The 27,634-nt window shown below is 51.2% G+C and overlaps 2 protein-coding genes across 4 annotated transcripts in view; one reads left to right on the forward strand and one right to left on the reverse strand.

Annotated features, from left to right (window-relative positions):
• The first annotated feature begins 658 nt into the window (after positions 1-658).
• Positions 659-27,350, forward strand: LOC144737670 (uncharacterized). Its single transcript, XM_078620482.1, has 5 exons — positions 659-1,935; positions 6,410-6,529; positions 18,432-18,551; positions 25,143-25,436; positions 26,554-27,350. The coding sequence occupies exons 1-5, from the start codon at positions 1,896-1,898 to the stop codon at positions 27,246-27,248; spliced, it is 1,269 nt and encodes a 422-aa protein (XP_078476608.1). The 5' UTR covers positions 659-1,895; the 3' UTR covers positions 27,249-27,350.
• The window catches only part of LOC144737678 (uncharacterized), a 62,914-nt gene continuing 39,293 nt past the window's right edge, over positions 4,014-27,634 (reverse strand). For 2 of the 3 annotated variants that reach the window (XM_078620503.1, XM_078620500.1), the window contains exon 8: positions 4,014-13,808. The gene's annotated coding sequence lies outside the window, so the exon portion shown is untranslated. Of the gene's footprint in view, positions 13,809-23,366; positions 25,393-27,634 lie in introns of those variants that run through there. The other variant, XM_078620501.1, reaches the window with a different exon arrangement.

Below are 27,634 nucleotides of genomic sequence, written 5' to 3' on the forward strand. Positions count from 1 at the left end.
CACGTAGAAGATATATTTTTGTATCCTGTTGTGTGTGCCCTAAAATCTATCCGCGTACCAAATTGCAGCTGTCTACCTTGTCGGGAAGTTGCCCAGAGGTTTGTTGAGACACAGATTCAACGCTGTCGAATCATACATTTTACCCCGCATTCTTGTACAGGGAAATTGAGATTTCAGGTCCATACGGTGTACAGCCGTTTCAGTAAAGGGAACAACAAAGGTTTGTCTGTGTATTTTTCCCTTGTGATGGGGCTTTGTAGGATGAACATTGAAATGTATAAGGGGCACGGTGTGACCAATCAGGTCTGAATTGGTCTGTAATAAGATAGGCACCGTATGCAGATTAGGGTCTTTATTTATATACATGATAGAAGATAGACGTTTCTATCTCCTGTTGTATGTGCCATGAAAGCTGCCCATGTACCACATTTCAGCTGTCTACCTTGTCACGGAAGTCGCCCAGAGGTTTGTTGAGACGCACAGATTAAGGTTTGTATTTATATACATGATAGAAGATAGACGTTTATCCTTGTTGTGTGTGTACTACAAGCTAACTATGTCGCAAATTTCAGCCGTCTTCCTTGTCGGGAAGTCGCCCTAGATGTTTGTTGAGACGCACAGATTAAGGTTTTTATTATTATTGAGGGGGGGGGGGGTGTTCAGTACTCAAGTGAGCCGCTTTCTCCGCTATGTAGCCGCCTCCTTAGCTTGGTGGCGCGCAGCGTCTCGCCTGGGCTACATCCAGTCTACATCTAGCCTCCATCTAGCATCCATCCAGTCTACACCTACACCCAGTCCACATTCAGTCTACACCCAGTCTATATCTAGCCTCCATCTAGCATCCACCCAGTCTACATCTAGCCTCCATCAAGTCTACACCCAGTCCACACCCAGTAGTCTACACCATGTAGTCTACACCCTATAGTCTACACCCAGTAGTTTACACCAGTCTACACCCAGTCTACAGTCTACATCTAGTCCACACCCAGTCTACAGTCTACACCCAGTCCACGCCCAGTAGTCTACACCCAGTCCACATCCAGTCTACAGTCTACATCCAGTCCACACCCAGTCTACACCCAGTCTACAGCCTACATCCAGTCTACACCCAGTACACACCCAGTAGTCCACAACCAGTCTACAGTCTACACCCAGTCCACAACCAGTAGTCTACACCCAGTCCACACCCAGTCCACACCCAGTCTACACCCAGTCTGCAGTCTACACCCGTGCCCACACCCAGTCTTCACCCAGTCTACAGTCTACACCCAGTCTACAGTCTACACCCAGTCCACACCCAGTCTACACCCAGTTAACAGTCTACACCCAGTCCACACCCAGTCTATAGTCTACACCCAGTCTACACCCAGTCTACAGTCTACACTCAGTCTACAGTCTACACCCAGTCTACACCCAGTCTACAGTCTATACCCAGTCCACACCCATTCTACAGTCTACACCCAGTCTACATCCAATTCTACACCCAGTCCACACCCAGTAGTCTACACCCAGTCTACATCCAGTTTACACCCAGTCTACATCTAGGTTGCGTGAAGTTGCTTGAAGAAGTTGCATGAAGTCGCGTGCAGTTGCTTGAAGTTCATTGAAGTTGCTTGAAGAAGTTGCATGAAGTTCCTTGAAGCTGCGTGAAGTAGTTTGAAGTTGATCGAAGTTGCTTGACGCAACGTGAAGTAGCGTGAAGCAGTTGATCGAAGTTGCTTGACGCAGCGTGAAGTCGTGTGAAGTTGCTTGAAGTTGCGGGAAGAAGTTTCGTGAAGTTGCGTGAAGTTAATTAAAGCTGCGCCTGCCGTTCCGGGTCACGTTCCCGCGTCTTCTGTGCCCCCTGCAGAGTCGCCGGTGGCGTGAGAGCCGGGGGGGGGGGGGGGCACTGGGGGATGGCGTTTCGACGGGATGCTGACGGCGACGACGACGTCGGTGAATTTGGTGGTGGTGCTGCTGGTGGTGCTGCTGGTGCTGGTGGTGCTGCTGTTGGTGGTGCTGCTGGTGCTGGTGGTGGTGGTGCTGCTGGTGGTGCTGCTGCTGCTGGTGGTGCTGCTGGTGGTGCTGCTGGTGGTGGTGCTGCTGGTGGTGCTGCTGGTGGTGGTGCTGCTGGTGGTGGTGCTGCTGGTGGTGGTGCTGCTGGTGGTGGTGGTGGTGCTGTTGGTGGTGCTGGTGGTGGTGCTGCTGGTGGTGGTGCTGGTGGTGGTGCTGCTGGTGGTGGTGCTGGTGGTGCTGCTGGTGGTGGTGCTGCTGGTGGTGGTGCTGCTGGTGGTGCTATTGGTGGTGGTGCTGCTGCTGGTGGTGGTGCTGCTGCTGGTGGTGCTGCTGCTGGTGGTGGTGCTACTGGTGGTGGTGCTACTGGTGGTGGTGCTGGTGGTGGCACTGGAGGTGGCGGTGGTGGTGGTACTGGAGGTGGTGCTGGTGGTGTGGTGTGAGGGGGGGTGTGAGGGGAGCAGTGTGCTTCCACCACGCACTGAACTCCGGCAGAGACCCGGGTTCGATTCCCTCTCACGGTTCCCACCCGCGGCCACCATCACTAGTGACAGGCAATTATCTGAACAGGTTCCTGGGCCTGCTCCCCTAGGTCGACTCAGCTTCGAATGAGTACCTGGTGTGGCGGTGTGTATCAACACCTGTTGATAGCTTGGGTAATACATCTTTTGTACCAGATATTAATTTCTGTATTTTATGTACCGTACCAAATCTGACTCGGATGTTTTGTTCTTCCAAACATCTGGCTAGATTTGGCATGGTACATAAAATGCTTAAATGAATATCTGGTACAAAAGATGTATTACCGAAGCTGTCAACAGGTGTTTACCGGATCAATTGTACTTGTGGCAAATGCTATGTTGGGCAAACAGGACGAATGATCAGCAGGAGGCTAACAGAACACCAAAGAAATATAAAATACTCCCAAATACAACTGTCGGCAGCGGCAGAACACACGTGCCAACAAGGACACTCAATTGATTTTTGATAATGTTGATGTTTTGTGCGATACTAGTTACTACTGACCAAGGCTAATTAGAGAATCTATCGAAAATGAGAGAACTAAACATATTTTTTTACCGTTCAGATAGCTACAGACTTGGTGGTGCTTGGAAGCGAATCAATCAACAGGTCACCATACTTCAATACGGATTACAGTTGGTGGGGCTATTTTAGGACAAACAATTGACAGGAAGTATAACAACAATGGGCTTGCATAATGTGCATACATAATGTATGTTGATTACGATATAAATAACCCAAAAGGCAATGGATACCCATAGTTATTTATACGCATTCATTAATCCCCACCCACTTCGCGCAAGAAGAACACACAAGCGTTGTCATCACATCAACCCTCTATTTAAGGTACTTTAGAGGATGATTTCTCCACAAATCTGGCTGTCACCTGATGAAGCTAGTTGTAATTACTGGTGAAACGTCGTCTCAGATTGTAAATGATATGGCTTTGCTCTCCAACACACCGGTTTGCTGTACTAGTGTAGTATCAGTGGAGCGGGAGACAAGGTTTTTGAGGAGGCACCTGCTTTATTCAACACTTCAGGTTCACAGATTCTCCCTTGCTTCTCCCAAGTCGTCTAGCCTAGCCTTGACAGAACCCTGACCGTGTTACACCAACGGCGCCAACTATCTGGCCACGCAATATTTAGCGAAGACGGCAGTGACGAAGGCGGCGAATACGACAGCGACGACGAAACGAGTCCACTTCCTACAACCGGCAGCCACGAGCTCCCACTCTCCACTGCTTTTATGCTACCCGGCGCGGTCTGGCTCCACCCTGGCCGCGCCTCCGTTTTCGAACTCACTAGCGGGTTCCAGGGGCTTCCAGACGGGGTCTTCTATGACCCTTGCCCCGGTTCCTCTGCCCTGCCGACACACCCGCGTATATGCTCACCGGCGTGTGTACTGCTCGTCCACCGCTGGGCTATTGCTGGACAACAGACGGTGCTATTGCACTACACTAGTGTAGTAAGACCGAATTAGGTGCACACACACGCAACTTGGAGGCAACACTATTTATTAAACGGTAAATAATATAACACTCTACATGAGGTGGTGACCACCTTCCTCAACTCACTAACACTCTGGAACACGACACAGACTGGACCAGGCAGGCAACGGCCTGCCTGGCCCAGGACGACGACTCGGGACTTGACGACCGAAGATGTCTTCACCTTGGAGTACAGTACAACAGCTGCCTCGCTCTGCGTTCACACCACGCTTATATCTGGTTTGGCGTGGCTGGCTCCGCCCCGGCGTGGCTGGCTCTCTTCAGGCCACGCCTCCCTTCCCAGGACACGCCTCACTTCCCCCACCTCTGGGAGGGTCCGGATCCCTCCACCACGTGACCCCCCAGGCACCCCCTTGGGGCCCCCAGCCTTCGTATGGGCCGACACAGTAGTGACCTTTCTCTGTCACTACATCACCCCCCCCTGTATAAACACACAGCCGTCCCCGGCTGTAACACAACTGTGAAACATCGAAAAGGTGTGCCTCCGAACCAACAACATCAATAAATGACCGGCGACCGATAAGAAATACAATCACGTAATATATACAGAATCGACGAGGGTAAAAGGGAACCGCATAGAAAACGGGGAATTAACAACAATTATACATGAAAACTGGCTAACCCACTTACGCTCCAGCACAGCCCCCCCACCCGTTAGAATCACGCATGCAATGACAGTCACCCGTTAGCACCCCCCCGCCTTTCCGACGTGGCGTCACAACCAGTAGCACGCGTCGGCCATATCGGGGGGGAATTTCCATGTTACCACCCCACCGCCTTTCCGACGCGGCGTCACAACCAGTAGCACGCGTCGGCCATATCGGGGGGGAATTTCCATGTTACCACCCCACCGCCTTTCCGACGCGGCGTCACAACCAGTAACACACGTCGGCCATATCGGGGGGGGAATTTCCATGTTACCACCCCACCGCCTTTCCGACGCGGCGTCACAACCAGCAGCACACGTCGGCCATATCGGTGGGATTTTAACCCAGTCTCTCTCCAAGACTCGCATCGCAGCATATAGCTGTACCGACCGAGCTGAGACGACCCAGTCTCTCTCGAAGACTCGCATCGCAGCATATAACTGTACCGACCGAGCTGAGACGACCCAACGTTCACTCATTGCACAACATGCACCCTAACAACTGAGGGATACAGTCCCAACGTAACAGGACAACTCCACCTGAACCTTACGAATCTCCAGCCCACTGTTTCAACGCACCTCGGAGTGTCTCACTCTCCGGGCCGTCAGGTCAAGCCATCAGACACAGCATGATGGGACCACACTCTCTGAGCCATGTGAGCGCACAGCCCACTTGGCTAGACAAGCCACGGAGTGTCTCGATCTCCGGGCTGTCAGGTCAAGCTGTCAGACAGCATGACGGGACCACACTCTCTGAGCCATGTGAGCGCACAGCCCACTAGGCTAGACAAGCCACGGAGTGTCTCGATCTCCGGGCTGTCAGGTCAAGCTGTCAGACAGCATGACGGAACCCCACTTCTGACACCAAATGTAGTAAGACCGAATTAGGTGCACACACACGCAACTTGGAGGCAACACTATTTATTAAACGGTAAATAATATAACACTCTACATGAGGTGGTGACCACCTTCCTCAACTCACTAACACTCTGGAACACGACACAGACTGGACCAGGCAGGCAACGGCCTGCCTGGCCCAGGACGACGACTCGGGACTTGACGACCGAAGATGTCTTCACCTTGGAGTACAGTACAACAGCTGCCTCGCTCTGCGTTCACACCACGCTTATATCTGGTTTGGCGTGGCTGGCTCCGCCCCGGCGTGGCTGGCTCTCTTCAGGCCACGCCTCCCTTCCCAGGACACGCCTCACTTCCCCCACCTCTGGGAGGGTCCGGATCCCTCCACCACGTGACCCCCCAGGCACCCCCTTGGGGCCCCCAGCCTTCGTACGGGCCGACACAGTAGTGACCTTTCTCTGTCACTACACTAGTAACGATTTGGCATGTTCTGATTACGTGACACACCTTACTAATTGGCTGTGTCGAGTGGTAGCGGGTTTAACGATACATTTATATATTTACGAGATCTGACCCAATCAACCTGTATTATGGATGAAATTGGTCATGAAAGCCTACGTGTTAAACTGACTATACAATGCACTATAAACTACACTACTATACACTACACTATACACTACACTAAACACGACACTATACACTACACTATACACTACACGACTATATACTACACTACACTGTACACTTCACTATACACTCCACTATGCACAGGTTGCAAGTAAAGGTTTAAGAACCACCGGTCTGAATGAATTATTCCTCCTGCAGTATGAAATAAGTCGAACCGATTCTCGCTGTCTTTTTCTTTGTTGGTTTCGGGACAGGCGATGCGGTGGAGCATTCCCCATCGTGGCCACTGACCGTCAAGCGAGAGGCTGGCGGACACGGGGCCGGGGCTGAGACGCGGCCACGCGTGAAGGTGGAGCCACGAGAGCCGCACGACGGTGAGTGGACAACTGTGGAATGGAATCTCTGTGGTGGAGTAGAATCTCTGTGGAGTGGAATCTCTGTGGAATGTAATTTGTGGAGTGGATCTCTGTGGAATGGATCTCTGTGGAGTGTATTTTGTGGAGTGTATTATGTGGAGTGGAATCTGTGGAGTAGAATCTCTGTGGAGTGGATCTCTGTGGAGTGGATCTCTGTGGAGTGGAATCTCTGTGGAGTGGAATTTGTGAAGTGGAATTTGTGGAGTGGAATCTGTGAAGTGGATCTCTGTGGAGACCCACAGGGACCCATAGAGACTCATGGAGACCCACAGAAAGACACAGAAACCCATAGAGACTCATCCTTAACTCCCCTTTCCCCGTGTCTGAGACGTCTGCTAGTCGCAGGGTCAGGGGTGGGTGTCCCCATTAACCACCCAATCTCGGGGAATGTGCAAAGCGGCTGAAGCATTAATTTTATTGCAAGCGAGGCACAGTAGCAGCAGCGTCGTTGTGTGTTTATTAAAGACGACATCACTCACCGCAGAGAACCATAGCGGCACGTCCGCCGCCATTCTCTATGGTAGCTGGCACCACACGACAACCCATCTGCACGTAGTCCTTGTTGGTTCTGCGGTGCCAAATGAGATGCTAACTACTTCGTCTGGTATGGAGGAGGTAGTGGGTGCGATCCAGACCCTGACGCCTGCTGCTGTAGATTTGGAGTTTGCGTCTCTCTCTCTCACCATGGCTAAGAGATGTTACCTCCCTCGCCTTGTATGCATGAGGTCGTGGGTTCGATCCCGACCCTGACGTCTGCGGCTATAAGGAGTCTGCGTGTCTCTCTTTCGTCATGGCCGTGTGGAATTTTCTCCGGGTCCTTCGGTTTTTTCCCTCCACATTTAGAACCAACATCACCACGCGTTTAGAGAGTAATTTGGCTGCCACTATAAATTTCCACGTGATGATGATGATAACAGCCCACTTCGCTGAGCTATCATCTGTGATGGGCCAGGGTCGCTTCTGAAAAAGACTTATGTAACTCAGTGGGTTCTTACCCCTGGTAAAATAAAAACAAGTAGGGTTTTGCGACCAATATTATCCATAATACTTATTTTTTTTTGGGTGAGATCACATAAATACAGGATGCTTCAAAATTATTTATTAAACTTCTGAGAATTTGCAACAATACCACAAGAAATGTGCCTCCGGGTTCTGGAGACCACCTGGAGAAGATTCCATGCATGTGTTTACAATGATGGTGAACAAGTGGAGACTATTTGACTTTTTGAAGCTATTAACATGCGTTTGTTATGTTACAGTGTATTATCCGTTCTTTTCCATTAAAAACGATAGTTTCATATAAGTGTTAAAATATTTTTAAGCAACCTGTATATAAAAGTGTCGTTAAACCTGCCACCACCCGACACAACCATTTAGTAAGGTTTGTCATGTAAACTGAACGTGCAAATTCGTTACTGGTACAGCACACTGGTTGTGTGTTGGAGAGCAAATCCACAACATTTACAATCTGGGTACGATCTGTTGTGGTTTTGCTCTCCAACACACCGGTGCGCTGTACTAGTAACGAATTGGCATGTTCTGTTTACGTGACAAACCTTACTATACACTACCCTACACTACTATACAGTACACACTACACTACTGTACACTATACTATACACTGTGCTATACACAATTAAACACTACACTATACACTACACGTTTATACACTACACACTACACTATTTTACACTACACACTACTATACACTACACGACTATACATGACACTGCTACCCTATACACTACTATATACTACACAGCTATACACACCACTATACACTACACTGGTATACACTACAATACTATCCACTATACTATAGACTACACTGGTATACACTACTATACATAACACTATCTACTACACTATAATAGTGTAATAACGTTCCAGGAGACTTGGACGCCGGGGTTGGAGGCACACGTATTTATTCCGTGTCGGGTACAGCACAACACTGGACATACAACACTGGTGGGGGTATCGGCCCCCTCACCCGTCTAACTGGGAATACACCCTCTAGCTACGCCTAGCCTACCTCTTGGTCCTCCACTAACGGGCTAGGGGAGGCTAGCTAGCCGACACTGGTAAGCCGGGCTCACGGTACCCGGAGTCCCAGACCAGCTCTTACAAGAGCACCGGCTCTGGCTCTCGGGACCACGCCGCTGGCTCGATCCTGTTCGGCCCTGATAAGGGCGGCGATCCAGGGGAGTCCAGGGCTCTATCTAGACGACCTTCTGTCTTCACTGGTTAGCTTCAACATCTCTCCCCGAGCCCTCCGGCTCATCCCCTTTTATACCAAAACCCCCGCTGAGGGGTGGGGCCCCGGGGGATCCCAGCTCCGAGTCAGCCCCCCAGGCTGCCCGATGCGGACGTCGCTGGGAGCACCTTCCCGTGCACCGACATAGCCACGCCCACTGTTTCTTTCCCGTGTGATCCCATTGTATAACAGCCCCTCTGTAACACCCCTACATCACCCCCCCCCTGTACAGCTCGCAGCCGTCCCGGCTGCAACAAAACGACAATAAAAGTGTATTTACCCCTTGAACCCGCGTGTGCCTCACAATTTTTTTTAACAATAACAACAACAAGAACAACAACAAGAACAACAACAAGAACAACAACAGCAAGAAGAGAAAATAACCCGACGCACCCCCCCCGAATAAATACGAATTCCGTAAGAGCACCATATATACAATTAGCAGGAAACCACACCACACACACAACACACAGTGAACACAACATATATACAATCCTCCGGGCATCACAAAAGTCTGCGCATTTTCGCGCGCGTTCTTGCAGCAGGCCCGTCACACGGGGCAACCCCGGATGGCGGACTGTTGGGTGGCAACCGTCCGTGTCCGAGTGAGTCACTTTCTGTTGCCGCGTGACCCTCGGCATCCCCAGGAGGGGTTGACGGGCGTGAGCCCGTCACTCCCGGTGCACCTGGGGGTGGGACAGCCGGCAGCACGTTAGGTGAGAGCAGCGGAGGCGGACCCTGGGAGTCGGCGGACCCCCCACATGTTTGGCCATGCGTGTGTGAAGTGGGAACTCGGACCGCAACGAACGGTTTCAATCTGGAGGGGTGCACAAACCACCGCCGCTTCCCCCATTTGATACGTACACACTGAGGCCGCAAAACCTGAACCACCTCCACAGGACCCCGCCACGGCCGCACCAGTTTAGAGGAGGTTGCAAGTGGTACTTGGGGACAGTGTAACCATGCCCTGTCACCTGGTTTCCACTGCAGCACGTGCGCCCGACCCAGCCTGAGCCTCTCGTTAGCCTTCTGGCGGAGGTCAGAATTTTGCATAGCAGCCTCCCGTGCCTCTGTTAATTTAGCAATATTGAATTTCACATGGTCGGCCAATTTAGATTTACCCCGCGGCGTGGAGATCTGCAGCTGGGTCTGAACAGGTGGGTCAGGTTCGCGGCCGTACATCAGGAAGAAGGGGGGAAATCCCGTCGCCGCATGGGGAGCCATTCTATATGCTGCCAACACCCCTTGAATTTGAAGGTCCCAATTGGTCTGTGAGTCCGAGACCTGTTGGGACAGCATTGACGTAATGGTTCGATGCAGACGCTCCACCATCCCGTCAGTTTGCGGATGATATGGGGAGGTACGAATTTTTTTCGTGCCCAGGAGCTCACAGACCTCTTGGAGAAGTTTACCAGAAAATGTTTTGCCCTGGTCGGTCAGCAGCCGCTCCGGAGCACCTTTGTCCAGGACGTATCCCTGGACAAAGGCCTCCGCGATGGCTGCTGCCGACTGGTTGGCAAGGGGCCAGGCCATAGGCCAGCGCGTAAAATATTCCACCCCAGTCAACAGGTATCTGTTGCCACTGGGGGTAGCGGGGAATGGGCCCAGAATATCAAGCGCGACAAGCTCGTTGACCCTGGAAACTCTGATGGATTGCAAAGGCGGGTTAGACTCCCGTGCTGGTGGTTTACGTTGCGCACACCGAGGACATGACCCCAACAGATCCCCGACATCCCTTGTCATACCCGGCCAAAAAAAATCCAGCTGGAGCATGGCGAGGGTCTTTTGAGTCCCCAGGTGGAGGAGACGCTCATGCGCGGCCCACACCACCTTACCCCGCAAACCAGAAGGGACCACCAGCCGGTGTCGATGGGATCTCCCGTCCCAATGCATTAACAGACCCTGGACCATCTCCCATGAGTCGACATCACCCCTCTCCCGCCCAGCACTTCCGACGCGACGACGCAACGCGAGGAGGGAGGTGTCCTCCATCTGGAGGCGCCCCCATTCAGCAACAGGCAACCCCAGCAAGGAATCTTTTCCCTGTTGTGCAATCGAACCCGTCATCGACGTTGTGTCAGCGGCAGCCGCCAGGACCGGAACGGACATGTCACTCGGAGGCCTGCAACGCCCCGACCCCAGGAGGCATGCGCATTCGGAGGTGGTTGGCAGCCGTGACAGAGCGTCCGCATTGGTGTGGCGAACGCCCTTACGGTACGTAGTTTCGAAATCTAAGTCCTGGAGAATCTCGAACCATTGAGACAATTGTCCCGATGGTTGTTCAACTCGCAGGGCGTACTGTAGTGCCGCATGATCTGTGCGGACGGTGAAATGCTGACCGTACAGATATGGGCGATACTGTTGGATAAAGTTAACAATTGCCAACAGTTCCCGACGGGTGACACAATATCTTTGCTCCGCTGGAGACAACACCCGACTACCGTACGCTACTACCCGTTCCACGCCGTCAACCACCTGCGAAAGCACGCCTCCAATTCCCCTGTTGCTCGCGTCCGTGTCGAGCAAAAAGGGTTTGGAAAAATCAGGGTAAACCAAAGGAGGAGCCTTTACCAGAGCGTCCCGGAGGGATCTGAAAGCAGCCTCCTCCTCCTGTCCCCAGTGAAACCGGACCCCCTTAGATGTCAAAGCATGTAAGGGCTTTGCAATCGTTGCAAAATCCGCGACAAACCGTCGGTAATATGACGCAAAACCAACGAAACTCCTGACCTCTCCCACAGAGGTGGGAGTCGGCCAGGAGCTGACACACTGCGTTTTGGCGGGATCGGTAGCAATACCTGAGCGTCCGACAATATATCCCAAATAACGCACAGATTCGCGTAACAAATGACACTTCTGGGGTTTAAATTTCAAATTAGCAGCCCGCATTTTGAGGAAAACCGCCCGCAACCTCTGGAGATGTTCGTCGAATGTTTTGCTAAAGACGATAACGTCATCCAAATAAATCAAGCACGAGTCCCATTGTAACCCAGCCAAGACCAATTCCATCAATCGCTGGAAAGTTGCCGGCGCTGAGTGGAGTCCCATCGGCAACCGGTTGAATTGGAACAGGCCGTGCGGTGTACGGAATGCAGTTTTGGGTTTCGAATCATCGTCCAGAGGAAGCTGCCAGAATCCCGAAAGCAAATCCAATGTGGAGAAGAATCGCACCCCCGCCAAGGCGTCAAGCGATTCGTCCATCCGTGGGAGCGGGTATGCATCGGCAACAGAAATTTTGTTGAGGCGACTAAAATCGACGCAAAACCGCAACGAGCCGTCATGTTTTTTAACTAAGACAATCGGCGCTCCCCAAGGGCTGGTAGAAGGAGAAATGATGTCGGCGGCTAACATGTCATCAACGGCCGATTTGACATGGTCCTTTTCGGCGGAACTTAACCGAAAAGGATTCTGGCGTATTGGCGCGCTGTCACCCGTATCAATATGGTGACGCAGCAGATGAGTACAGCCCAGATCGTATTTGTTCCGACTGAAAACGTCGGAAAATTCACGCAGCAGTGTTTTAAGCTTTTGACGCTGTAAGTCTGACAGGTCCGTCGATCCCGCACAAAGCGCCTCGAGCCACCCCTCATCACTGTCCGTATGTGGTCGCGGCAGAGGGGCAGCGCTTACATGATTTACGACGGGCTCCTCACAGGGCACCGGCGTTGCATGCGCAAGCACGGTCCCCTGTGGAACCACCACCGTCCGCGACCCCACATTGAGGACCGCGATGAAAGGGTCCCCGTCCCCTTTAACGATGGTCTGGGCCGGAATTAAGTGAGGTCCGCTAACCCCGACCCTAGACAGTCCCAGCAGAACCCCCTGGTCCCCAATCTTCTTAGCGAAAGGCCGACGTAGTTTAAGAGGCACCAGCATCTGGGCCCCCGGCGGTACGCGTACCGTTCTATCGACGAGCGCCGGTACCGTCGCGAACGCCGTCCGACCCGCAGAGGGAGACGGCAGAAATGACATACGTCGGCCCGACGGGAGCTCAATACAGCACTGGTCGACTAAGATACGGATTGGCATTTTGGCCAGGAAGTCCGTCCCCAGCAGGCACGGAACCACCAGCGAGGAGGAGACAAAAATTGGGCCAGAAAATTTGATATCCCTGATAGAAATTTGCGCTCGAATTTGTCCAATGATGCCAAGTGAGCCCCCGTTAGCAGCATAGAATGGAACATCAATGGGCAGCAAAGGACGGCTCTGAGCAGGAAGAATGTTGTAAATTAATTCCGAAATAATGGTCGCCGATGCTCCCGTATCGACCAGGATGCGCACCTCAACCCCATCAATGTGCCCCACAACGACTGACGACCCCGACGACGCGGCCACAACGCGATGGGCCAACATGGACCACTGGCTGGGTTAGATATTAGTCCCCACAGTGGTACGTGTTGGCGCGACGGTGTGCAATTTCAGACCCCTGTTCGTTGCGGTGCGTGAGTGTGTGATGGGTGTGTGTGTAGGCCAACCATGTGGGGTGCCGCGACTCGCCGGGTTATGTTGTTGGAGCTTGGGAAGAGGCGCGGCGTCCTGTCGAGGCGTCGCCCCGCGCTGCCGAGGAGACCGGCATCCCGAGGCCACATGACCCCGGAGGCCGCAATTGTAGCAGCGCGGGAGCGCTCCCGATGACTTTGGCTGGTCGAGGCGGCTCGGTCCGTCCCGAGCCGGCCGTACTCCCGCTCTCCACTCCAGCTGACGGTCGACGGCGCAAATTTCCTCCGCCGGGAGGGTGGCTGCAGCTACGGCACGGCCGGTCGCCGCCTTGCTGGCCTTTCGTCGCTGCGAGAGTAAGTTGGCGTGGAGGTGTCGTGCGGCCCGGAGGGAAGACATCTCAGCGTCGTCCTGCGCCACGACGACAATATCCAATTCGTCAACCAGCAAGAGGATCTTCTCTGTCACCATGGCATCCACTCCTTCGTCATCCATTCGCGGGAAAGCCGTTCTTGCCAGTGCCAGGAGAGCTGTGCGATATGCCAGGGGCTGGAGGCACACGTATTTATTCCGTGTCGGGTACAGCACAACACTGGACATACAACACTGGAGGGGGTATCGGCCCCCTCACCCGTCTAACTGGGAATACACCCTCTAGCTACGCCTAGCCTACCTCTTGGTCCTCCACTAACGGGCTAGGGGAGGCTAGCTAGCCGACACTGGTAAGTCGGGCTCACGGTACCCGGAGTCCCAGACCAGCTCTTACAAGAGCACCGGCTCTGGCTCTCGGGACCACGCCGCTGGCTCGATCCTGTTCGGCCCTGATAAGGGCGGCGATCCAGGGGAGTCCAGGGCTCTATCTAGACGACCTTCTGTCTTCACTGGTTAGCTTCAACATCTCTCCCCGTGCCCTCCGGCTCATCCCCTTTTATACCAAAACCCCCGCTGAGGGGTGGGGCCCCGGGGGATCCCAGCTCCGAGTCAGCCCCCCAGGTTGCCCGATGCGGACGTCGCTGGGAGCACCTTCCCGTGCACCGACATAGCCACGCCCACTGTGTTTCTTTCCCGTGTGATCCCATTGTATAACAGCCCCTCCGTAACACCCCTACACTAGTACGCACTATGCTACTATATACTCTCCACTACTATACATAACACTACAGTATGCTATACAATACTACACACAACACTACTATATAACACACTTCTGTACACTACACTATACACTGCACTGCTATACACTACACCACTATACTACTGTAGTGTCATTGAATTGGAGACGAGGTTTGTAGGAGGCACCTTTGAGTTAGAACATTCACGGTTTCGTCTGCACACTCTCTGCAGTCGCTTAGCCGACCTATACACAACACTAGCCGTCTATAACACAGATGGCGCTGACTGAGACGGCCAACTGCTATCTAGAAGCGCAATATCGAGCGAAGACGGCGGCGATGACGGCGACGAGACGACAGTAACGACGAGACAAATCCAATCCCAGAACCGGCAGCCTCGAGCTCCTGCTCTCGGCTCCTTTTATCCTACCAGCACGGCCTGACTCAGCCCTGGCCGCGCCTCCCTTGTCGAACCCACTAGCAGGTTCCAGGGGCTTTCAGATGGGGTCCTTCGTGACCCTTTCCCCATTTCTACGGCTTGCCAACACACCCATGTACACGTTCACCAGCGTGTGTACTGTCTGTCCACCACAGTTGCCGCTGCTGTCCACCAGCCGACACTATTACACTATGCTACATTGAGAACTAATGGCTTTAGAACTCCTTGTTGTGTTTAGTTTGTTGTCCTTCCACCACCCGCACCTCCGATTAGCTACGGTTGGCTACGTACGATTCGAAAGAAGTTCAACATACACAGATACACACATGCGCATACACGCCATTCATCACTAAGTGGAGGTGACGTCGCCACGGCACTTGTGCCAGGCTATGTGCACGTTAAGGCCTTAACCTACGCCCACACAAACACACAAACATATGCCGACACAACAGAAAACAAAGACAAATATCCCCCATATAACCTGTAACAGACTGTTGGTGCAAGTGCTGTTAGCAAGAACCTTTGAAGGCCGGCATGGTACGTGAGGGGGTCGGTGGCTAGCACCACGCCCGACCACCTTTGTCTTCCTAGTGGCGATGTTTACTACACACCGCACCAGGAAACGCATTTGAGGCTGAGTCGACTGAGAGGAGGCCCTGGACCGATTCAGATAACACTGGTCTACAATTTTTTAGACGTCATCTGCTTCAGAAATGAAATGTGCTGTTTATTATCGATGTTTACGTGCTTAATTCAAATATGACAATTAAAACAACTGATTGGTTTCTGTTCCCAAGATATTCAAGTTTTTACATTTTTAGTCTTTGTATATTGTGTAGATAATAGAGTTTGACTCATAAATTGTAAACCTAGGTCTTTTCATGTGTTTATCGTTGCTTTACATGATAACATGTCACTTTTACTTTTTCATGTAACACTTTAAAAATCATCAAAATGGTTAAAAAATGAAAGGTATTATGAAACAAAAGGCAAAAAACTACTATCAAACCTTAGTAATTGGCTGTGTGTGAGGGAAAAAAGTATTTGATCCCCTGATGATTTTGTACGTTTGCCCACTGACAAAGAAATGATCAGTCTATAATTTTAATGGTAGGTTTATTTGAACAGTGAGAGACAGAATAACAACAAAAACATCCAGAAAAACGCATGTCAAAAATGTTATAAATTGATTTGGATTTTAATGAGGGAAATAAGTATTTGACCCCTCTGCAAAACATGACTTAGTACTTGGTGGCAAAACCCTTGTTGGCAATCACAGAGGTCAGACGTTTCTTGTAGTTGGCCACCAGGTTCGCACAAATCTCAGGAGGGATTTTGTCCCACTCCCCTTTGCAGATCTTCTCCAAGTCATTAAGGTTTCGAGGCTGACGTTTGGCAAATCGAACCTTCAGCTCCCTCCACATATTTTCTATAGGATTAAGGTCTGGAGACTGGCTAAGCCACTCCAGGACCTTAATATGCTTCTTCTTGAGCCACTCCTTTGTTGCCTTGACCGTGTGTTTTGGGTCATTGTCATGCTGGAATACCCATCCACGACCCATTTTCAATGCCCTGGCTGAGGGAAAGAGGTTCTCACCCAAGATTTGACGGTACATGGCCCCGTCCATCGTCCCTTTGATGCGGTGAAGTTGTCCTGTCCCCTTAGCAGAAAAACACCCCCAAAGCATAATGTTTCCACCTCCATGTTTGACGGTGGAGATGGTGTTCTTGGGGTCATAGGCAGCATTCCTCTTCCTCCAAACACGGCGAGTTGAGTTGATGCCAAAGAGCTCCATTTTGGTCTCATCTGACCACAACATTTTCACCCAGTTGTCCTCTGAATCATTCAGATGTTCATTGGCAAACTTCAGACGGGCATGTGTATGTGCTTTCTTGAGCAGGGGGACCTTGCGGGCGCTGCAGGATTTCAGTCCTTCACGGCGTAGTGTGTTACCAACTGTTTTCTTCGTGACTATGGTCCCAGCTGCCTTGAGATCATTGACAAGATCCTCCCGTGTAGTTCTGGGCTGATTCCTCACCGTTCTCATGATCATTGCAACTCCACGAGGTGAGATCTTGCATGGAGCCCCAGGCCGAGGGAGATTGACAGTTCTATTGTGTTTCTGACATTTGCGAATAATCGCACCAACTGTTGTCACCTTCTCACCAAGCTGCTTGGCGATGGTCTTGTAGCCCATTCGAGCCTTGTGTAGGTCTACAATCTTGTCCCTGACATCCTTGGAGAGCTCTTTGGTCTTGGCCATGGTGAAGAGTTTGGAATCTGATTGATTGATTGCTTCTGTGAACAGGTGTCTTTTATACAGGTAACAAGCTGAGATTAGGAGCACTCCCTTTAAGAGTGTGCTCCTAATCTCGGCTCGTTACCTGTGTAGGGGTGTTACGGAGGGGCTGTATACAATGGGATCAGATGGGAAAGAAACACAGTGGGCGTGGCTATGACGGTGCACGGGCAGGTGCTCCCAGCGACGTCCGCATCGGGCAGCCTGGGGGGCTGACTCGGAGCTGGGATCCCCCGGGGCCCCACCCCTCAGCGGGGGGTTTGGTATAAAAGGGGATGAGCCGGAGGGCTCGGGGAGAATGTTAAGCTAAACCAGTGAAGACCGAAGATCGTCCAGATAGAGCCCTGGACTCCCCTGGATCGCCGCCCTTATCAGGGCCGAACAGGACCGAGCCAGCGGCGTGGTCCCGAGAGCCAGAGCCGGTGCTCTTATCAGAGCTGGTCTGGGACTCCGGGTACCGTAAGCCCGACTTACCAGTGTCGGTCCAGATAGCCTCCCCTAGCCCGTTAGTGGAGGACTAGGAGGTAGGTTAGGCATAGCTAGCAAGTGTATCCCCAGCTAGCCGGGTGAGGGGGCCGATACCCCCTCCAGTGTTGTATGTCCGTGATTGTGCCAACTGACGCGGAATAAATACGTGTGCCTCCAACCCCGGCGTCCAAGAGTCCTCAACTATATTACACCTGTATAAAAGACACCTGGGAGCCAAAAATCTTTCTGTTTGAGAGGGGGTCAAATACTTATTTCCCTTATTAAATTGCAAATCAATTTATAACATTTTTGACATGCGTTTTTCTGGATTTTGTTGTTGTTATTCTGTCTCTCACTGTTCAAATAAACCTACCATTAAAATTATAGACTGATCATTTCTTTGTCAGTGGGCAAACGTACAAAATCAGCAGGGGATCAAATACTTTTTTCCCTCACTGTATATATTTATGAGATCTAACCTTAACAACCTGTATTATGGATGATATTGGTCGTGAAAGCCTACGTGTTAAACTGACTATACAATGCACTATACACTACACTACTATACAGTATACTACTATACACTACACTGTACACTACACGACTATACACTATACTATACACTACACTAAACACGACACTATACACTACACTACTATACTACTATACACTACACTATACACTACGCGACTATATACTACACTACACTGAACACTACACTATACACTCCACTATGCACAGGCTGCAAGAAAAGGTTTAAGAACCACCGGTCTGAATTAATTATTCCTCCTACAGTATGAAATAAGTCGAACCGATTCTTGCCGTGTCTTTTCCTTTGTTGCTTTCGGGACAGGCGATGCGGTGGAGCATTTCCCGTCGTGGCCACCGACTGTCAAGCGAGAGGCTGGCGGACACGAGGCCGGGGCTGAGACGCGGCCACGCGTGAAGGTGGAGCCACGAGAGTCGCACGACGGTGAGTGGACAACTGTGGAGTGGAATCTCTGTGGTGGAGTGGAATTTCTGGAGTGGAATATCTGTGGAATGGAATCTGTGTGGAATGGAATCTGTGGAATGGAATCTGTGGAGTGGATATTTGTGGAGTGGAATCTCTGGAGTGGAATCTTTGTGGAGTGGAATCTCTGTGGAGTGGAATCTGCGTGTATTGGTATCTCTGTGGAGTGGAATCTCTGTGGAATGGAATCTCTGTGGAATGGAATCTGTGGAGTGGATCTCTGTGGAATGGATCTCTGTGGAGTGTATTTTGTGGAGTGGAATCTGTTGAGTGGATCTATGGAGTGGATATCTGTGGAGTGGAATTTGTGAAGTGTAATCTGTGGAGTGGAATATCTGTGGAGTGGATTTTTGTGGAGTGGAATCTGTGGAGTGGAATCTGTGGAGTGGAATCTGTGGAGTGGAATCTGTGGAGTGGAATCTCTGTGGAGTGGAATCTGTGGAGTGGCATCTCTGTGGAGTGGAATCTGTGGAGTAGAATCTCTGTGGAGTGGATCTCTGTGGAGTGGAATCTCTGTGGAGACCCACAGGGACCCATAGAGACCCACGGAGACCCACAGAAACACACTGAAACCCATAGAGACCCATCCTTAACTCCCCTTTCCTCTTGTCCGAGACGTCTGCTAGTCAGTGACTTCAATGTCCGAGTTGGTCATGATGCTGGCACCTGGTTGGAGTGATTGGAAGGCATGGGCCAGATCAGCTCAATAACAATGGTAACAGGCTGTTACATTTTTGTGCTGCCCATGGGCTTGTAATTACCAACACGCTGTTCCGGCATCGGCGCATCCACACAACATCATGGATGCATGCCGGGTCCAAGCAAGAACATCTGCTGGACTACATAGTGACGGACCAGCGGATGCGAGCCCATGTCCTTGACACCAGGACCTACCGTGGAGCTAATCTGCCCTTTGACCATCGACTTGTCATCTGTAAGATGCGCCTGCCATTCTTTCACTCCGGTGGTGGGTGTACACCCAGGACCCCATTCCAACCTAAGGTGGCCTGGTCTCAGCTAGCTGATGGAAGTTACAAGCGAGAATTTCATCATCGCTTGCGGCTGGGGTTAGCATTGTCCCCCACTTCCCCTGATGTCGAGGGTAAATGGGCGAGATTTAGGACTGTGACACATGCAGCTGCAATGGCTGCTTTGGGTACGCGGTCCAGACCTCCCCAGAGACCCTGGCTGACAGAGGTGTTCGGGATGGTTGAGAAAAAGCGATAGGCCCACTCTTGTCGTGTACAGGATCCCACGTCAGAGAATGAGGCTTACCGAAGCCTTCGCACGGAGGTTTGGAGAGCTGTGAGGTGCTGCAAGGATTGGTGGTGGTCGTGGTTTGCTGAGGAGATGGAGTCTGCCTCAATGGCCCACGATCACACATCCCTATTTACCTCCATCAAAAAAGTAACCTGCAGCGCCACACCTATTACCATCATTAAGGGAAAGAACGGTGATCCTATCTCAGACCCCCAGGAACAGGTTTGCAGATTTGCTGAGCATATCTGTGAGGTCCTGGGGGAGGGGAAATCCCTCAGCCTGGAAAACATCATGGGACAAAGTGGGGATGACCCTGCTGAGGCTACGGTGCCTCAAATATTGGAGGAGGAAGTTTGTCCTAATTTTCAGGTTTGCCTCCTGTGCCGCGTCTATCATCTCACTTACAATAGGAGTACGTTGGCGTGCACCCATTGATCTCCCTGCCCTCTCCCTCCCCCCGTCCCCTCCCCCTCCTCTCTATATTTAAGGGACCGTCACAGAAACGACCATCTCTTTGTGCCGATTTGTGTCCTCTCTCTGTGTGCCGTTGTGATGTCTGTCTGCTTGTATGTCTGTCTATAGTTTTCTAGTTAGATTTTTGTTGCTCACACAGCCGATTTGTGTCTTCTCTCTGTGTGCCGTTGTGATGTCTGTCTGCTTGTATGTCTGTCTAGTTTTCTAGTTAGATATTTGTTGCTCACACTTAAAATTCTAACTTAGCAAATTTTGAAACACGTAGTCAACCAGGCCATGCGTTAATTGTGTGTTAACCGACTCTCTGTGTTGTATTACATCACATTTCAATATTTTACTAGGTTATTTAATTTTCGTGTGCCTGTATACTCCTCTCTATGTGTGCCGTTGTGATGTCTGTCTGCTTGTATGTCGGTCTATAGTTTTCTGGTTAGATTTTTGTTGCTATTTCTTTTATGCCTGATGATGATTGCTTGTGTTGCAATCGAAACGTCGTAATGTGTTGTTTTATTTTGATTTATTATTTTATTTTTAGACGTGACTTAACCGAAAAGAACCAAAGAATAATTCCTGCAGTCACGAAAGCTCCCAAATTAAGAGGAAGTCACCCCCTGTGAGTGGCTGGCTGAGGTGCCATCTGTTGAGGAAGTACTAAGGGCGACCCAGAGTTTGAGACCAGGAAAGGCACCGGGCAGAGATGATCTCCCAAGTGAAATGCTGAGGGAAGGTGGCGTTTGTGCACAGATTGCCCTACAGGACATCATAAACAGTCTGGGCCACTAGACGGGTTCTGCAGGATTGGAAGGACGCCCTGGTGGTCCCCCTCTTTAAGAAGGGGAACCGCACATACTGTAACAACTACAGGGGCACCTCAGTGTGCCGGGTAAGGTCCTGGCAAGGATTATTCAACATCGCCTTGCCAGGCACGCTGAGGAGAGGCTTGCAGAGCCCCAATGTGGTTTCAGGAAAGGGCGGTCCTGCACAGATGCCATATTTTCTGTCTGTCTGCTACAGCAGAGGTGTAGGGAATTCCAACAAGACCTACATCTCTGCTTTATTGATCTGGTCAAGGCCTATGATACCATCAGTAGGCCTGGGCTCTGGGTTGTTCTTTGTGCTTTCGGAGTCCCTGACCCTCTGCTCACGCTCATTAAGGACGTTCATGACGGTGAGCAGGCCCAGGTAAAACTACATGGCCGGGAGTCAGAGCCATTCCTTGTACACCTTGGGGTGCGACGGGGATGTCCTCTGGTTCCCACATTATTTAACATCTATTTCGACCACGTAGTTCCTGAAGCCTTCAGTAGCTGTACCGGAGGAATTTCCATCTGGTTCAGATACAATAGGAGGCTGATCGATGCCCGGGTACGGTCAAGGGATGGCTCCCTCTTGGTCAACCACGTTATGTATGCCGATGACCTGGTAATTGTGGCTCACTCAGAGGAGGAGTTGGAGGTGCTGTTGCTGAAACTGGAGTATGCCACTAAGAGGTGGGACCTTACCATCACCCCCACCAAAACGAAGCACCTGCCTGGGTATTTTGTACCATCGGGCACTCCACCCCCACAACTCCCAATCGGTGATGGGGCATTTGTGGAGAGAGTGGAGAGATCCTCAAACCTGGGTGTGTGCTCATGACCGGCTCCGGTTTAACAGCAGAGGTCTCACTCTGAATCAGTCGAATGGCATTATCTTTTCATCAGTTGCGTAACGCTGTGTGGAAGCTACCTGGTCTGTCGCTCCGCACGAAGCTTCGGTTCTTCTCAGCCACAGTCATTCCCTCCCTTCTCTATGCTTGCGAAACGTAGACCTCCCTAATAGAACATCTTCGCTGGTTAGAAATATTTAGGCTGGCCTGCCTACGATCAATCCTGGGTTTAACCAGGCTGGATTGTGTGAGGAGCTCACAAATCCTCGAAAGATCTGGACAAAGTCCCATTGGTGGGCTACTCCGGCAGGCAAGACTGCATTGGCTGGGCTATGTAGCCCGCATTCTCAATCACCGCATGCCCAAACAGCTTTTGTTCGGCCAGATTGAGGGGGCTAAACGGGCGCGGCATGGGCTAGAGAAGAGGGAGTGATGTGGTACAGGAGGATGTGGAGCTGAGTGGACTTGCCGATGACTGGTACCAGCGGTGTACAGATCGGCCTCTGTGGAGAAGGCTCGTAAAGGATGCTACTGGGCAGTTGGAGGCAGTCGCCCTCCAACAACAACGGAGGGCGTATGAGCGACGCTCACAACAACGAGCAGAGTGCCGGGTGGCTAAAGCACAGAAAGTTGGCACAGTAGGGGGTACAGGTGGTGCATCAACCAGTCATCAGTAGAACCGTGGCACCTTGGTCTATCCCGTAACCTCCTGCCAGCGAGCGTTCGACACTTCACGTGGCCTCAAGGTGCACATAGCCTGGCACAAGCGTCGTGGTGACATCACCTCCACTTAGTGGCGAATGGCGGTTGTTGTTGTTGTAAGTGTGTGTAGGTCGATGTGTGTGTCTGTCTTTTTCGCCCGGGCAACACCGGGTACTTCCCGCTAGTGTATATATAAGTACATATTTTAGTCCTTATTTAGTGTCTACTCGACGCTTCTTGGCTTGTCTATTGTAGTCATTAAATTGAGCATCTCTTCACTGTCCAGCAATAGTCTGCAAGCATTGATGGGCTCCATTTTCCCTGATAGCGTTTCTCCATTGTTGAAATGTCTTTAACAATTTCCTTTTTCTGTTCAACCACTGGTGAAGATTTGTTGCACAAGTGTTGCAGCACATGTGTATGGCTCCCATCCTGTCCTGATCTCCAAATTTGCAGCCAAAATAAAGGTTCTAGATTTGAAGCTTTCGTGACTGCAAGGATTCATACTCTTAGGTTCTTTCGGTAAAGTCACGTAGGTAAAAATAATAATAATAAAAAATAAATAAATGAAAATAACTAAATTCAATCACGATGTTTCGGAAGCAACACAAGCCTCCGTCATCAGGTGTAACTGCTCCAGTAAAATTACTGTAGCGTGTGAAGAAAGCTATTTAAGACACGTTTTTTTAATATATAGGGTGCTGGGCAGGTAGGAGCCCATGAGTGGGGGGGGGGGGGGATAACCATCTCGGTGCTTGTACACTGCAAGTACGGTGCTTGTACACTGCAAGTACGGTGCTTGTACACTGCAAGTACGGTGCTTGTACACTGCATGTACGGTGCTTGTACACTGCATGTACGGCTCCTCCCTGCCCAGCACCCTATATATAAAAATACGTGTCTTGAATAGCTTTCTTCACACGCTACAGTAATTTTACTGGAGCAGTTTCACCTGATGACAGAGGCTTGTGTTGCTTCCGAAACGTCGTGATTTAATTTAGTTATTTTCATTTTATTTTTTGAACCTACGTGACTTTACCGAAAGAACCTAAGAGTACAAAATAAAGGTGATAGGCTTTCTTAACCATCATGGTTATACTGTGCTTTTGTGATGCACTTCACCACAAACATAACATAAGTTATCTGCTTTGTTCACACAAGTACGAGGCATCTCTGCTCACTTTGGCTAAACAGAAATGTGTCCCTTTACAAAATCAAACACTGACAAATAAGAGAGCACCACACTGTATGATTTATAGAGCTGATATAGGGCATCTTGTTCAGCAGAGGGATGTAAGCCTAGTTATGATTGCACCATCCATGACTTCTATGAATATCATGATGCAATTCATATAATGTATGATGCAATACCAGGTTCAGATTGCATCATTCATAATTTTGCTCAAAAAGCAATTACTGTCCAAACCCAGTCATAGATTTATTCATAGATTCAGTCAAATTTGTATTTTAGTAATTTCTGGTTTAAATTGAGATCCCTTCCCTTTGTAATGTTCTTGAAGGAGACGGAGACTTCTTAGAGGCCACACGCTTTTATTCACCAATACTTACTACACCTAACACAAGGGGTATATGGTCCCCTTACCCGTTATCCTGAGGAGCTACAGACTCCGGACTTGCCGGCTATCTCCCCCACTAGCCTAGCGTCCTCCGGCTGGGACCTAGGGGAGGCACACTGACCCGCCGCTGGCCCGGCGGGTCCCCGACCTCTGGTCGCTCAAGACCTTCGCCCTCACAAGGCCGGGAAGGCTGGGAGCCAGGGTCCTATCCAGGACCTATCTCCCCTGACCACTGGTTACACTGAGCCCCAGCCCTGACAAGGGCTGGAAGGCTTGGTCCAGGGTCCTAGCTGTCTTTGGCCGACTTGGGTCTTCGTGTAGCAAAACTAACCAAGAGCTCTCAGCGCTCCGGCTTTTATACCTGTTCGTGGCCGGGTTAACCAATCCCCGGCCACCTCTTGGACCCCTCCGATTGGTCCTTCCCAATCTGGCGTTTGGATCCTACCTCACCCCATTTGACCCTAACTGTTTGATTGAGCGGGAAAACCTTGTTTACCAACTGCTCTCTCACAGCTTGCGAACAGCGAGTAGTTATCACCACTACACCTTTATAACTCACTTATTCTCGACCATTCCCAAGTCAAGGATCGTATATACTGACCTAGTAGCATATCTTGAAAACTAGAGCCAATCAACAATTTCTAGCATCATTTTCATTCTCAGTGAACCAGAATTAGTAAAGTTGGACTACATTTATTTCGGAAGCATTTTGGCTGTAGACCAGTGTAATTGTCGCTGGTGTTGGCCGTGAGTGAGAATCGACCTCGGGTCACCAGGTTCATAGTGCAGCGTAGTGCTGACTGCTATGCTACCCTCCGGGGTATGTTTCCGCAGAGCTGAACATTCACGAGGATGTTTTTCATTTTTGTTCACCCCCTCTTCCCCCCCCAGTTCTAGGAGCTCACGTTCAGATTAAAGAAGAGGACCTTCTGGGTGAACACCGTGACCTTCACATTAAACAGGAGAAGGAGGAGGTGGTGGAGGTGAAGGTTGAGGGTGACGATGAAGACGATGAAGAAGCAGAGGAGGAGGCTTTGGACGACCGCATGCGGCGCGACAAATCCTTTCCATGGCCTGGAGAGCCGTTAGTGTCCTGTCGGGAGCTGGCGGCTTCGTCAGATGTGGCGGAGATCGAAGTGACCTTGGAAGAGGAGGAGGACGGCAATGGTGTTTGTGCTGGTGGTGGTAAGGAGCGAGTGTGAGTCTGTGTGTGGGGGAGCGGTAGTGTAGCGGTTTGCGTGCTGTGCTTACATTTAAAAAACTACATGTAAGCACCCTGTATATACACTTGTCTTTTTGGCAGAACTCATCGGGCTACTTTTTGCAGCCCTTGGTCTGTTACAGGTCAGTGTGTAGTAGGTTCAAAGAGACTTGGACGACGTAGTCGGAGGCACACTTATTTATTAAACGTTCCACTATATACAGGCCAAGGTATACAACACTCGAAGGGGTATCGGCCCCTTCACCCGTCTAACAGGGAGATCCCACAATCTCTATCCCAGCTAGCCTACTCCCAGGTCCTCCACTACAGAGCTAGGGGAGGCTAGCTGACCAGCTCTGGCCAAGCTGGGATTACGGCACCCTGAGTCCCCAGACCGGCTCTTACAAGAACATCAGTTCTGGGCTCTCGGGGCCATGCCACTGGCTTGCCCTGGTCGGTCCTTAGAAGGACGGCGATCCAGGGGAGTCCCAGGGCCTATCTAGCCGGTCTTCCTTCTTCGCTGGTTTAAGCTAAACACTGAACCCCGAGCCCACCGGCTCACCGCCTTATATAGCAACTCCCCCACCGAGGGGTGGGGCCGTGGGGGATCACAGCGCCGTTTTAGCCCCCCAGGCTAAACGGTGCAGACGTGGATGTAAGCATCCTTCCACGTGCGGGCATAACCACCCCTGGTGTGTTTGTTCGCCCTCCCGTAACACCTCTTACAAGGGCAACCCCTGTACTAGACCTTTAAATTGTTATTTTAAAAAAATCAGGAGGGGTTTCGGCGTCTCGAGATGGCAAGCGGTGGTTTTCACGTCGCGTTCAAAAATACATGGTTTTCAAAAAACATGTTAACACTTGTATGGGACTATCGTTTTTAATGGGAAAAGAATGGATAATACACCGTAACATGATAACAAATGTATGTTAATATCTTCAAAAAGTCAGAGTCTCCACTTATTCGCTATCATTGTCAACACATGCCTAGAATATTCTCCAGGTAGTCTCCAGAGCTCGGAGGCACATTTCTCATGGTATTTTTGCAAATTCTAAAAAGTGTAAAATAAAAGTTTGTCAATTTCTATTTGTGTGATACAGCGACACTGCTGGAAGGCGAACAGCAGCAGGGGCTCTCGGCCGCAGTTCGCGGGAAGGCGCTCCTCAACAAGAAACTTCAATTGCCAGCGCAGGGCAGTAGCAACTTCAAGGGGTTAAAATGCTCATCAGAACCGAAGCGCCACGCGAGGGCTCTCACTGGCGAGAGGCCGCACGTCTGCGGCGTGTGCGGAAAGGGCTTCGCCGCGTCGTCGAACCTCAGGAGCCACGCGAGGGTCCACACGGGCGACAGGCCGCACGCATGCCCTGTGTGCGGCGCGGCTTTCGCCCGCCCGTGGGACCTCAGGGGCCACGCAAGGATGCACACGGGCGAGAGGCCGCACGTCTGTGCCGTGTGCGGCAAGGGCTTCGCGCTGTCGTCGAACCTCAGGTGCCACATGAGGATCCACACCGGCGACAGGCCGCACGAGTGTGCCGTGTGCGGCAAGGGCTTCATCCGCCCTTCGGCCCTGGCCAACCATGTGAGGACGCACACGGGCGAGAGGCCGCACGTCTGCCCAGAGTGCGGGATGGCATTTTTCCACGCCTACGTCCTCAGGAGCCACGCAATAATCCACACGGGGGAGCACCCGTACCAGTGCTTGGTGTGCGGCAAGGCCTTCGCACGCCCGTCGAATCTCAGAAGCCACGCGAAGATCCACGCCCGGGCGGGAGAGAAGCCTCCACAAGTGTCGTGAGTGCGGGGAAGGCTTTTTTAGTTTCGACCCGTCGGATCTCAGAAACCACACAAAGATCAACACTTGGGTGGGGCAAAACCCCAATAAGTGTCGTGGGTGCGGGGAAGGATTTTTTGTGCGCCCCCGTGGGATCTCAGAAGCCACGCGAAGATTCACACCCGGGCGGGAGAGAAGCCCTGCACAATTGTTGTGAGTACCACAGGGCTTCTGTGCCCCCCGTGGGATCTCTGAGCTACTACATAGCTCTTTTTCAGATGCGACCTGGATGTCACAAATTATAGCTCAATGAAGTGACTGATCAAAGTGTGGAAATTTATAGCAGTAGCCAAATACTCTAAAACGCACGTTATTGTATGTGGAGGGAAAACCTGGAGGACCCGGAGAAA

Source organism: Lampetra planeri, chromosome 72 (assembly GCF_965212315.1).
Source record: "Lampetra planeri chromosome 72, kcLamPlan1.2.h2, whole genome shotgun sequence".
Lineage (NCBI taxonomy): Eukaryota > Metazoa > Chordata > Hyperoartia > Petromyzontiformes > Petromyzontidae > Lampetra > Lampetra planeri.